Source organism: Taeniopygia guttata, chromosome 7 (genome assembly GCF_048771995.1).
Source record: "Taeniopygia guttata chromosome 7, bTaeGut7.mat, whole genome shotgun sequence".
Lineage (NCBI taxonomy): Eukaryota > Metazoa > Chordata > Aves > Passeriformes > Estrildidae > Taeniopygia > Taeniopygia guttata.
The window spans coordinates 6,402,475-6,416,950 of NC_133032.1; the positions used below are offsets into that span (position 1 = coordinate 6,402,475).

Sequence of the window (14,476 nt, forward strand, 5' to 3'; positions counted from 1 at the left end):
CTAATATAAAAGACCAAGCTGATTATATCAGAAAAAAACATGAGTAACTGTGGTGGCACTGGATTTTTAAGGTAGTTTCATCACATTCACTGCTTTCCCACTTAACACAGAGAGGACAGTTCCTCTACCAAGTTAAATCCCTCAAGATCTGTATCCCCTTTCCTCCTGCTTCACACTTCCTAACCTCAGGCACATGAGGGAACCCAAGGTTTAATGACAACCTGCAGTTTGAAGAGCAGCATTTTACCTCCTACTTGCATAATGCAGTAACTGCACTTGCAAGCTGCTCCAGTTCCCTGAGACAAAAAGGGCTGTGCCTCCACACCATCCACAAGCTCTGACACTTGCTGTGTAGCTGGCACACTGGGGTCACAACCACATGCAGAGCAGAGGAGGGCAGGAAGCACAGGACTTTACAGCCATCACAACCCAAAAAATTTGCCAAATCACTTCAAAGAGGCTGGGTGCTTTAACTTCCCATCCAAAGGAACAAAATAATGGTGTTTCACTAAGAGTTAATACAAACATACACACTCCATCCCATATATTTATAAAACAACAGAACATCTATCCAGCTAATGTACCTTTTCACTGTCGACATGCACAATATCTTTGGCTTCAGGATCTTCCTCCCACAGTGGAGCACCTTCTGGATCCTTGAGAAAGGCCACCATAGACTGCAATAAACAGGGGGGGAAATCTTTTAAAGAAACATGGATGGAAATAATGAGTCATCCAATCTCAAATCCATACTGTGATGTAAACCCCATCCAATTAGTACCTTTGATTTTCTGCTCATATATTCATCTGCTCTAATGCAGATTAGCACCAATCTCCTGTTGCAGAACCAAGTGATCCATGGGTGTGTACCTTCCTCAAAACTGGTATTCCAACTTAGCAGTTCCCACTCCCACTATAAAACTGGGGAAAACAGAGTGGAAGTGGACCAGCACACAGAGAATAGCTTCAAGGATCCTTCAGAGAGCTCTTTCAATGGTACTAGACCTTCCACAGAGAGTCCCTGAGTTAGCAAGAAAGACTTCTCTTTATGCAGAGGGCAGGCTCCCATGCCCTTCACAGTATCTGAGTAACAGCACTAGCTGGAGGGCACATTGATACTCGCTGTGAGCAAAAGCAAATGAACACACTTACAGATCAAACTGCTCATTTGGTCAAAGGAAGAATAATCCACCAACAGTCCCCTGTGTGACCCACCTACTGAAAAAGTCCATTGAATGCAATTTCAAGTATGAGAATAAGAAGCAAATGTGACAGGAGAAGTGGGAAATACAAAACCCTAGGATTCTGCAGCACCCACACTCAACAAACGGAGTACACCTGCACACACACTTTGTAAATGCTTTACCTGACTGACATGCAACCAAAAATCCCTTTCAGCAGATCACAGCTATACTGTCTTTACCATAAGGAAATATACTCTGACAGCTCTGACTTCAACCCCAGCCTGAAGGAAACTCCAGCCCTCCTAAATCAATGAGATACTTTCCATGGATTCTGGCAGTCACACTACTCCCTGTTTCCAGCTGTACATGCAAACACAGGCTTGATCACTTTTATTCTCTCAGATGTCTGTGCTTCAGGAAACATAATACCTGGTATTCCATGTTCATTCACCACTCAGATTGCCCCACTGCTTTCTCTATGCCATTGCTTGTAGGTTTGTGTCCATTCCCATACAGGATCTCTGCCACACCAGTAACACAGTGAGGTCCCTGAGGAGGTTCCTTCAGTGTGAGTGTGAGTGGATGAAGCTGCCACAGCACTGAGCCATACTAACACACACCAAGACTACTCATCCAAAAGTCTGTCTCAGGAGCAGGCTGGCAGCACACCTGGTGACACATCCCATCACTGGAACGGTCACAGAGACATTTCTGCTGCCTGTCCGCCTTTGCTAGGGGCTGCTGTGGTACAACATCCCAACAGAGAGGAGAGTTTAGCTCATTTTCCTGCCTCTCAGTTGGTACTGCAAGGCTTGGAAGGATTCAGAGCTTACAGCAGGATCCATTTATTGCATTTATGTTTCTGTCTGCTTGCACAGTTAATACTGAAAAGATTTGTCTTATCACAAGAGGCAGCATGTATCAGTCACCAGACAGCAACCAAAACACTTAATGTAGAGTAAAAAGGATCTAATGGGTGAGGATGACAAACGGTTCCAGAAGAAATTTGTTTTACAGTGGCATTATCAGGGAAAGGAGATAGTTAGGAAAAAAATATATAAAATCAAGTAATTTACAACAGAGTTACAATACAAAAACTTGTAGACTTAGAGGCATTAACATCCCAAATGACATCCTAAGAAGACTAATAATACATGGGGAAAGGAAAGATAAGGACAAAATAGCAGAGATGTTCTACCTTTAGGACAGCTGCATCAAGTTCTGCTCACCCTCAGCATGCACAGACCTCAACTACACACTGGAGAGGAGAGAGGGGTGAACATTTTGAACAGCTAATGAGTATAATTGACTCTGCTAGTTTCAAGAATTCCTGCATGCCAAATTCAGTCATGTAGAAAAAGATGTGGTTAGAGGATGGGGGATTAAAGAGATTTAATTCATCCAGCCTCTCCCTCTCAGCCAAGACAGAAAAAAATTAGATGTGTAATGTCTTCTGGCAGGAGCAGGCAGTACGTTGCCTTGCCCTCAATTCTTCATGCAGTGAAGAGAACTTCCTCTCTTGCTTTAAACAGAGAAGAACAACACCCAAACAAACCACAGGACTCTAATCACAGAAAATTAATGGTCCCCAGGCTGCTGTGTTAGAGGCCACAGCAAGGTCCAGGCCACAGCAACCCTGGTGCTGCAGAACCAACTCTGCTCCAGTCCTGCCCTGCTACGGTCAGGACCTGTTTTGACCCCATGGCATGGACAGAAGCACCATGGGCTGTAACCAGCTGTGCCAGCTTTGAACCTTAAATCTCCATTCAGCAGCATACAGGACATGCCTCATCCAGCACATGCTGCTAAAAATAAGCAAGTTTTAACAGGAAAGCTGATCCACAATCATATACATGGACCTATGTGTGAACCTGAAAGAAAATATACACAAACATATCCTTGTGCTTTTCATTCCTTTGAAGTAGCATGCAGTAAGGATGCTAATAACTAGACCTGCCTCAATTTCACACATACACTCATTACAACAGCCAACTTGAAAAGGATTCAGGGTTCAGAGCAGGACCAATTTATTGAGTTAGTCTATTCCCCTTGCTAGTACTAAGCAGATTTGTACTTCAGTGAGTTCTCTCCATTTTAGAAGAAGGGCAAGACTCCCCCTTATACTATATACTCCAGAAAAAGCTTCATCATGTAATAAACACAGCCTGGATACTGGCATTGTGGCTCTCTTGAGAATTAGACATCACGTGGGGAAAGCAACATGTGAACAGATATTCAAGGTAAGATCAAAGACTGACCTAAGCTTAGGTCTTCAAAAGCAGATGACTACAGCTACTTGAGGAGAAGAGAGACTAGTACCTATGGTTCTTATACAGCTTACACTGGCACATGCTCTCAATTTCTGGCAAAAAGAAATTAAGTTTATGGACTCTGCACCAGCTGTTGTATACAGACCTCTGTGCTTTCTAACTACTAATGGATCTATCTGTTATGACTATCTAAAACTTTTTCAGACTCCTAAGTTCTTGGCTTTCACAATGTGTAGCTACAGGTTCCAATTTTTTTTTTTTTTACATTGAAGTTATTAGTTTCAAATCAACCATCCCAAAATGCCACTGTTTGCGCTCAAATTTGGAGAAAAAAGAAGTAATCACTCCCTTTTTTAAGCTACTCACAATTACAGAAATATCAAATTCTATTGGAATTTCCTCCAGCTGTCCTTTTTAGTATTGTGAGAAATTAGTTTCTCACAATATACCCCTTCTGCAAAGAATTGGAAATACATTTTTTAAACTATTCCTAATAATTTTGCATCACCGAATTTTGTTCTCTTGCCTTCTATCTCCCTTTCCTAGATACCCCAAACAGCTCAGATCATAACACAGGTCTCAGCAGCAGGAGGTTCTGACTGACAAGCAACTTCCCCCTACTGTAAACACTGAGCTATCCTTTACTCCTCATTTTTCTAACAGTAAAACCACAAGGGCATCTCTGCTAATTACATAAGGATTTAGTTACTTTAAGAAATGAAAAGCTTTTCTAAAAACCTGAGTACACTATCAGCTGGATCAGCCACATCTATGAAATTGCTGATTACCCCAGAAGAACCCTTTTACAGTTCTTCAGAGCTGTGTCCATCATTCTCCAAAATGTCATACATATATTAATATGTCTAGTGGATGTCTGGAAAGAAGATCCGAGTTTTATTGCCACAAGTTTGCTGAATGATATGAAACAAATCCTTTAATCTCCCTGTTCTTCACTGTGTCCACCTGTCCATAAAATGAGCATGATACCCTATGTAACTGTGTTGTTCTGCTGCTCTCTATTTGTATGTACTGGGTGACTCCTGACAAACACAGCTGAGAGAGAGAAAGGTCACTGGCCCAACAGAAGAAACCAGGGAGAAATGGAACAGAGGGAGAAATACAGAAAATATTCAGGCAGCTGTGAGCAGCAGAACAAGCAAACAGCTGAATTATTTGATCACTGCCCAGATCTGATCCACTGTCCAACCTGCGAATCGTTAGTGGCTGGTTTCACAGGGGCAATTTAATTGAGAAAGACTCCAGCCCTTAGAGTGAGGAAGCTTCAAAATCCCTCTTCCACCTCCACTGGAATCCCACATTCCTGTCTGTGGGATGCTGCTTTCTTCTTCCCAGCAGGCAGGGCAAAAGGGAAGGGTGAAATGCACATCACAAAACAGCTGAAGGAAGAAACGATCTGGTTCCTGTTGTGCTATGATTGCCTCTCAGCCCAATGCTCCCTGGAGCACTGCAGATGCTTTCCACTTGATCTGATCTGTGAGGAAGAGTCACAGCACTAATTCCTGGTTGCAGCACCTTATGGAGGGCAGGAGAGATGCATCATGTATTGTTCAAATCACCCAAATTTAGGCAACTAGCAAGTCTCCCTTAACCCATCACCCACCATGAAGAAAAGAAACAATCACCAGCTGCAATTCCTCACTAAGTACAGAAGCTGGTTTAGGCAGCTGCTGACTGGGCTGGGTATTTAACATTGCCCTTCCTAATGCCAGGCAAGATTTCTGCTGCAGGAGATGGGAAGATATACAGCCCTAGCCTTCCCATCTCAGATAAACCTGCATCACAGCCTCAAGTGAAGACTGAATGAATTCAAGTTGGGGCACACTTCCAAGACAATCCCCCATCAGATACTCTCCAACCTCAGCTGTAAAAGCAAGGTCCAGAGCAAGTGCACTTAGGAACAGCCACTCTGGCAGACTCAGGTTCCCAGAGCCTCTCACACAGGCTTTCCTCCATCCCAGGGCAATGCCCTGAGCAAGCCAGAAAGGGGAAGTACAAGGAATTATATCAGCCTGGGGTGATGTCACTAAGCCTTCAAAAGACCAGTGACTGTGCAGAGCCCGGGTTTGCTGGAGCAGGAAGAGAAACAGGAACTGGGCATCAGAGCTGGACAGAAGATTTCTGGAAGCCAAGTCTTTGCCAGGCTCCTCATGTCAGGATACTCCCAGCGCTTCAGCAAGGCTTTGCAAAGGAAAGCTGCATTCTTCTGGCCTGATCACTGTACTTTCAGTCCACCATTCCCACAATCATCTGGATATACAAATTCATGCCTCATGCCTTCTCTCTTCCCTTGCCTTCCGTTGCTTTATGTCAAGATTAACAGAAAAGAAGAAAGGTAATTTTATACCTGATGCACTCAAAGCGCTTTCATAGGAGTTGTGGTTCAACAATCTGATAAAAGATAAGGCCACTCAGCTCTCTTTAAATTTTATAGACACACAATCCAAGAACATCAGAGAACTTCTTATCAAAACACAGTATCAGCTAATACTTTGAGTTATACTACCACAAAGAACACCTTGTAATCAAAACAAGAAAATCCTAATTTGTTACTAGCATGTAAGTTAACTTACAATTTACCTTCCAGTTCAACAAGGGGTCAATCTTTTAAATAATAAACAATTTTCCTGGATGTATGGTTGACAGACATATATGCACACAAAAACCTTCAGGCCATTCTGACTACTGTTTATAAAAATTAATTCCCTCCCTTTCATGCCTTCAGCACGAAAAAATATCAAAACCAGTTTTTAATCCACAAATGCCTCATCCACATCTAGCAAAACCAAAAGAATAATAATGGAATATTTGAATTTACCTTCAATGTGACCGCTCTGTTATATGCAGTATGAAATGCACCGTCCCTGTTAAATGAGGAGTGGGGAATAGTGTTAACTTACAGTAACATTACTGGAATTCACACAGCTGCTCTTCCTGACTTCTCACTAACCAGAATAACATCATCCTGCTGAAGCCACAGAACTAAGCAGAATTTACAGTACAGTAGTTTAAGGGGGATGGGGTGGGGAGGAATGAGAGGAAGAAAAAAGGGAGGGTGCAAACCCAGTGTAAAGAAAACAGTTTCCCAGTAAACAATTTCCTCCCTGACACTTTAACAAGATTATTTACTAAGGCATGATCTTTGGAGATGGAGATGCAGCTGCTTGGTGTACCGAACACTACTCTCACTCCTATTATTTTCAGGAAGAAAAATATCTTGCTGTCTCACACTTGCCTTTCTCCACTCTTATTATGAAGGACTATCTCAAGTCAGAAAGGCAGAGGGAGGTCAAGCAACTCGTCCAAGGCACATGCCAACAGGCAAGTGACAGAAAGCAAGAGAAGGCAAATCTCAGGCATCCACCCCATGCATTAGGCAGTTTCAGTCCATTGGACATCTCTCCCTAGCCCTACTCATGCTGTTATTGTTCTCTGTTCAACAGCAGAATAAATTTAACTCAACTTCTGTCATAACACATGCTTGTAAACTGAAGAAACAGCAATTAATTTCATAGGATAAAAAATCAGTCATCTTAATGCTGCAGCAGCATGGGGCTGAAAGAAGAATAAACACTCTTAATGGGGGCGTCAACAATTATGAACTACAAATCCCAGCCCAGCACTCACTTATAATGTAGCAAATCCACTCCCTTCTCCTTTGAATTAGGATCTACCTTCATCTTCTTGCATAATTTTCGGCTTTCAGTATCACTGCAAAAAACACATATTGGAAGAAAGGTTACCAAAAAAGAAGATCAAATGCATTCAGTCCTGAGAACTCATTGCTGTGGTCAGCAATCATCAGCAATTAATCCAAACTAACAGTAATTTGGAAGCTGTTTAGCTAAGTTTGTGGGACAAGCATTGTGAAAAGCTCCATTAGTCAATTTAATTTCTCTGTTTGCTTGGTCAGGACACAGTGAACTGTGTTAAATTTACTTTCCAAAGCCAAGCCCAAACCAGTAGAGAAGCAGCTCATTCCAGCACGTCCAAGGACCTCAGCAGATCTTCTGTCCATGAGATTAACATAAAATCTGAGAAGCCAAATTTCAGTAAGGCCATGCTACTGTTAGGGTGGTGGTCAAAGAGCACTGTTTGTTAAAAGATTCAAAAGGAAAGAGCAGGTCAGCTTTTACATTTGGCAGACGATAACAAAAAGCCAAAAAAAGCCATGTTCATTGTATGTCCAAATCCAAATCACAAGCCTTTAGCCTTAAAAAGGTCCTGCAGAAAACAAAAACCAGTTGAAATTCTAGAGCCCCAAGCCCAGCAACCCCATTAACTCTAGGTATGAAAGATGTGTCCTGGAGCCCCACCTGGAAAGCAGAGTCAAAAACAGCTCTTAAAGAAAGAGGGAGGTAACAGACAGACCTGCTGGAGGTGGTCTTCAAATTGAACAAGACTGAATTCCAGCACCAGATTAGGCTTGAAGAAGAGAGAAGGGTCATGGGAGAGAACTGCAAATGTATTTGTTTCAGTGGGCAGGTAAAGGGTCTTCATGGCCTAGCAGCTCTCCTAAACAGTGCAGGAGTGAAGCCATAAGGAGACTTCAAACTGAAGTGAATAAGAAGTTGGTCAAAGATCTGGGAAGATGAGCAAAACAGAAAAGAGGATGATTCACATTGACAAGGCTGTTCTCTGCACTGACAAACAGCAAGATTAAACAGCTCAGAAACTTGCTCCCAGCAGAGGACAACTTGTACCTTTTACGCAGATAAATCAATTTAGAAAATGAAAACACTGAAAACCCATCAAGTTTAAACTGATTAGAGACAAACAAGATGCAAGGCTTGCAAGAGCCCCACCAAATTAAGTGTGCTGCCAGCACATTCTCCCAATCTTCTCCAGCTGCCTTTCTACAAATGTGAAGAACAACAAACACCAAGTTCACAGCGAGCTGCAAGTGAGAATGCACCTTAGTGGAAACTTCCCAAATGCTTCTGGAAATAAGGAAGAATGTACTGTGGACACAAGCAGCAAAATAAGGATATTATGCTGAAGATACGAAATGAGCATTTTAAGGAACTAAGGAAGCACACAACTACCACACCAGGAAGGAGCACTTGTAATCTCAATTGAACAGAAGTGTATTTATCTGAAGAGTCAGACTGAATTCATGTCAGTTTTGCATTTTAAATCACTGTAATCAATAAACACTTTGCTTTTCTGTGAGGCTGAAGATCTGAGCTTGAGAACTGAATAATGTGGACACCTGTAACACTTGTGTCTCCTTGTAACAAAACGAGACTATGGAACAAATACCCTGGATCTGGAGTTATGACAAAACACAATGTTTGCCACATGGAGTTCGTACAAAAAGCCTGCAGCAACATCAAACCCAAGGGTCAGAAACATTCTGTCTTCTCTCTCCTGCAGTTCTCCAGTGGTCCCTAAGTGACTTGAAGGTCAAGGACTCTCCAGAGAAGACACCAGTTTCAGATCATCCTTTCGTCTTGCCCTGTGCAGATTCAGAGGCACAGAGAAGGTCTTGCGGCCCTGCTGCAGCTGAGTGCCAGGCAGTTAACTACAGTCGGCTCACACAACAGTCAGCATTTGTAAATGCTCTTCTAGACACTCCCAAATGTTTCCAGTGTGTATCTGTGCCTATCTCAGCTTTACCAAGACAAATGTTATGTGCTTGACGTGAACAAGTGTAATACAGAAACCTCAGCAACAAGGTCTGTGAAACCCCAAGATGTGCAGACAATTGTTCTAGTCTAAGCAGAAGACTAAACCAGGTAAGAGAATCCCGTGCCTGTTTTACCACCTATTTGGTACAACAACTAACCATGTGGAGAAAAAAAGTGTAATTTTCTTTTACGTGTCATTGAGAGAACTGAATGGATACTAATATTCTGAAAGGTTTATAGTGGAAAGAAGCTACAAAGCATTATTCCTGATCTATACCTGTGACTATGCAGCTAGCGACTCCTACCACTTCAACTCCTAGCAATTCATTTTTCTGTTTGCATGAGTTTCTATTAAAAAAAAAAAAAAAAAAAAGAAAAGAAAGATAAGAATAGCTATTTCACTGGATCTAAGTGTGCCCTGCTTTCAGGATTTCTCCATTTGCAGAGATTCACACAGCTGCCTGAATGCACAGCCATTATCACAGGAAAGACAGAAGCAGCTTGCTCCAGTATGTCTCCTACCATTTAGTGGGCAGATTCTCTGCACCACTGCATTGAGAATTAAACCTATTTATGCAAGCTATCTGCACTGATGCACGGGATAGAAGAGGAGCAAATTCCAAGAATAGAAAACGTCTAAATATGTATCAGTAATTTTTTCATGCATCAGGGCAGATTTTTGCACATGCCAGACCCACCAGCTCAGATGCTATGCTAACAATTATTTGGAAAAAGCAAACAAGGAGACGTACAGAAATGGCAGAGATGGACCCCTCTGCTTTTCCTGCTGCCTTCACTTAGGGAGAGATAAAAATAACCTGCAAAGAGCAACCTGCTCTGATATCACTTGGTAATGACCATTATTCTTAATAAGAGTAAATATCAACACAGATGCAGCCTACTCTGAGATTTGTCTCTTTTGAATCTCAGCCAACAGCCTCTCTCTGAAGATGAGCTCCTCAACTCTCACATGGGAGAGGGTAATTAGGACTCCAGTTCTTGCAATTTAATTATATCACTTGAAGAGGCAGTGTAAGAGTTTGTTATAATGACTAAAAGTAAAAAAAAAAAAAAAAAGCAACCAAAACAGGAAATAAAAGGAAAAAGAAAAACAAAAAACAACAAACCACAACCTAAGAAGCCAGAAACTACCCCCAAAATCAGCACTCTATCAACTCAAGCCAAGCCACTCCAGACAAAGGCACCAGGCTCAGGAAATACTGGCTTGAGAATAGGTCATTAATGTGTCCCCAGCAGCCATCCTTGGCTGCCTCTTGCCATTTCTGTCCAGAGCAATTTGAACCCTGGCTGGACCCTGCTGTGCTACTGCTGAAGGGACACTTGCAGGCAGTCCTACAATAATCCAACATTATCTCCCTGGAAAATCATCCAAAACATCGACCTATTTGCAATGCCACAAGGACCTAACCAGCAGCTGTCTATGTGGTAATAAGGTCAAATTTTAAGTGGCACAATGGCACAGCTTCCATTGACTCCTACAGGCATGTTCTCTACTCTTCCCTTCCACAAAACCAAGCCACGGCTCCAAAATGTGCCTTTGCTGGAGAAGTGAAGACATATGACAGCTTGGTAAAAAGAAAAATGCAATGAACGATCCAAGCTGACCTAAGCAAGAAGCGTAAATAACAACAGAGGTAGCGTGCATGGCAAAGATCGCGTGCACACTTCCCCTCTCCATTCCCGTCCCCATCTCCTCCACCAGGACACCTTTCTGTCATTGGGGGTTACGATGGAGCTGGCAGGAAGCCCAGCTGGAGCACTCCCTGTAAACCTCTGGGGTCCCTTGTCAGCGTTAGCATGCATGAGTAATCCCCTAGCACAGGCAGCCAGCTGTCACCAGGGCAGGAGGGCAGCAAGGGACTCCTGAAGGAGACCTGGCCTCCTCTGGCTCCCCACCAGTGTGGCCAGCTCCTGAAGGGGACACTCACAGCCATTCCATAGGAGTGGCACAAGATGCTCTGCCTGTCCAGCACTGCCCATAGATCTACATTCATGGCCATAAGGATGGAGAAGCAGTGAGAAATACCGATGGCAGTCCTCAGTGGTAGGAGGAGCAACACAGAAAAAGGCTCTTGCAGCAATGAGTCAAGGTAGTTTGGAGAGAGGAGGAACAGAAGATAAAAGCTAGACAGAAGGAACACAAAATAATACCCAGGAGTTTTGCTGCAGTTAAGTCCACATAGTTTCTAAATCTAAACCAAGTCCAAGATGGATGGATGCCAAGTAAAAAATGGTGCACGGAGGTGGAAGTGCAAAACCCCCTCCTTGGGGCAAATTCAAATATTGTCCAGTCAGGTCCCAAAGGAACACAGTAAGACCAAACATCCTCAGTGCCATTCTCTGTCATGAGCACAAATAACATCTTTTGCAGCTTCCTAATTATTTTCCTTATTATGTAATGCTGCCCATTGGCCTCTCATGAAGACAGGAATACAGCCCCACAACCACGTCTCTGGAGAGGAAGGATCTGGAACAACTGTCAAATCCCCTCCTCAGCAATGACAAAAATGCCATCCCAAAACATTCATGTCTCCAGCTGCCAATGCAACAGCACAGTGTGCACATGCTGTGTGGCCACATCACTTCCATGCCACTGCCCTGGCATCCCTTAATACTTTTCAATGCACGGTGCACCCAGCTTTCTTTTTCACCCTTACATAGAGGGTTTCCAGGCACAAGAAAAGTTAATTAATAAAAATGCTAACAGAACCAATTCAAGTAACAGGTCAGTAAATGTGCCTGCACAAAAACTATCTCAGTCTTCTATCAGCATATGATGTAACCACATGCAACCCACAGACCTCACAATTTCTAAACAAATTTTCTCTTTTATCTGTACATCTCACCATCTGAAACAGGGCTCAACAATCCATGTGAATAATGCTTCAGCAGTAGACTCTAATGCAATGGAGGCTCTGTTGTATCCATGACAGAACAAACACTGTCACTGTCCCAACAGCTGGAAGAGACAAAACTGAGCAGGTAAGGAGCAAGAGCAAGCTGCAAGAGCAGGGGAATACAGCAAAGCAGAAGTAAGACTCTATAAAGCAGGCCTCCCAACACTGGAAAAGCTTTGGAAGGTATCTGTCAAAGCTGTCATCTTGTTACCAGCACGTCCTCTCATTCTTGTCTCCGTTGTTCAGGTGCTTTCATTCTTTTATGTTATAGTAAAAACCATCGCAGAGAACTCCAGTTATAACTGCAGGGAAGTTCAACTGCAATTTCAGTCCAGCTATCAGAAGTGAATTATCAAACAGGGTTTCCCAGCCCAATGCACAGCATCTGCAATACCCTCTGGCTACCTTCCATAGAATACACTCTCCAGACAACAGACTGATGAACATCCTGGGAAACCATGGAGTTGAGATCCTGCCAAACAACTGAGCTTGTGACCCTAAAAAAGCAGCAAAAAAAGTGTTAGCAGCAAAAATTTTCTCCTAAAAGTAGCCTCCTAAAAGTATCAAACACATTTGCACTTGCAAACCTAATCTGAAAGAGAAGTCATTAACAGTCACTCGTAGTTAGATGCACTCCTACAAGGTTTTGGAAAAAAAAAAGAAAAGGAAATTCATTAGCCATCACTGGGGACAATATAGGATTTTGACTTATGCTCTGTCTTATCAATTCCATCCTCCAACAAAGACTGTGTTGTGGGATCCATTTACAATACAGCACTTTATGTACTTTGCTGACTAAGCAAAACCAGATTGATTCTAGCAAAACTCTCCTCTTCTCAGACTGCAGGCATTGCCTGTCTCCCCATCATCCTCAGTTCTCCCTCCCATTCCAGGCCAGCAGCTGCCACAACTACTGCTGCTAACAGTATGTCACATTTGTAAGGCTCCTCATATTCTATAATGATCCCACACCTTCCTGTAACACTCTCTTGAGTCTGATCTGAAATCAGAAATTTAAAAAAAAATCATAAGGAAAAAAATCACTTATCATACCATCAAGCTGGTTTGCACTTCCCCAAAGAGCTGGATGGTAATGGCTTACACCTACTTCAACAGAAAATCCATACTCAGCCATCAGTGCAGCAAGGCACTTAGATACTCTGCTCCTGAGTGGGTTTAAGGACCTGCAGGCACCAAAATAGGAACAGGACCAGGAGAAACGGATGCAGAAGTAATGAGCACAGGAAACTTAAACACAAGATTTGTCTTGGGGAAAAAAAAAAAAAAAAAAAGCAATGTTTTGCACCCATTCTGGGTTCTTGATGGAAATTAACTTCTAGAACAAGTAACAAGAACAACAGGTTTCCACAGCACAGAACAAATGAACCAGTCAAACAGTGCATCACATGAAAAGCTTGAATCTTTTAAGGGATGGGGGAGCATGAAAGTCAAAACCAGAAAATGTACTACTGGAAAGAACTAAAGATAAGAATTAGCAGATGAATGGGACAGTCTCATGTGAATTTAGGGCCTGATTTTACCCCCTAGAATGCAGCAAAAACCCCCACTTCAAGGGGGGATTGCAATCACCTTGCAGATGATTGCAGCCTTCTGCTCCTAACACTCCCCTGGAACGTGCCAGGAATGCAAACAGAATAATCCACGTGCCGTGGAGACCCAGCACCACTTGTCACCCAATACAAACGACTCCCTGTGCCCATTAGTCAATTAGAGAGGCCAGGGATCTAGAGGAATGATATTAAAAAGACGTATTTTTTGAAAACTAAAACCCATGAGATTAATTCTTACTGCAAGCAAGAGCAAGCCAAAAAGCAGAAGGAAAACCAAGACAAAGAGGTAACACGTATCCTCATATCATCAAGCTAAAACAATTAAGAGAGAAAATTATAAGCTCCAGCCCCTGCAGAAAGTCAAGAAGTTATAATAAACAGCACTTTCCAAGGAAATATAAATTAGTAAGAGGCACTTGGCAGCCCACATACCTGCACAGAAATAAGGTAAACACATTCACAAGAGCTACCAAAGGCTTTGTTGGAACTTCTAAAGTCACCAAACACTCAAATTCTTTGCAAAGCAGCAGCTTCCCTCATCCCACAAAATGGCACAGGGAACGCTGTCCTAACGTGGGACACAAGATGACTACTACTCTGATTTCCCAGGAATTAAGAACCCCAAAATGCAGGTTGTCAACATGTCACCCATGGGCACACAGATGCTGCAGCCCTTTGTACGCCCGTTTATGACCCTTAGGTGCACCATGGGCCTGGAGAGAATGGATGCTAGAGGATGTTTTAATTGAATTAATGGGTACAGAAAAACAGAGGTGACTTCTTTCACATTAAATCTGAGCTTCCTTACTCTTCATTTTGGTCTGAAAAGCAGCAACACTGAAGATTTGGTTAATGAGCAACTCTAGGCAAAACCCACAGAATACT

The 14,476-nt window shown here is 42.7% G+C and overlaps 1 protein-coding gene across 1 annotated transcript in view; it reads right to left on the reverse strand.

The window, feature by feature from the left end:
- The window catches only part of PDIA5 (protein disulfide isomerase family A member 5), a 100,354-nt gene that overhangs the window by 64,455 nt on the left and 21,423 nt on the right, over nt 1-14,476 (reverse strand). Inside the window, exons 4-6 of the mRNA XM_030277144.4 lie at nt 7,100-7,183; nt 6,291-6,336; nt 585-677 (exon numbers count right to left, since the gene is read on the reverse strand). Coding sequence (XP_030133004.3) covers nt 585-677; nt 6,291-6,336; nt 7,100-7,183 — 223 coding nt within the window. The remainder of the gene's footprint in view (nt 1-584; nt 678-6,290; nt 6,337-7,099; nt 7,184-14,476) is intronic.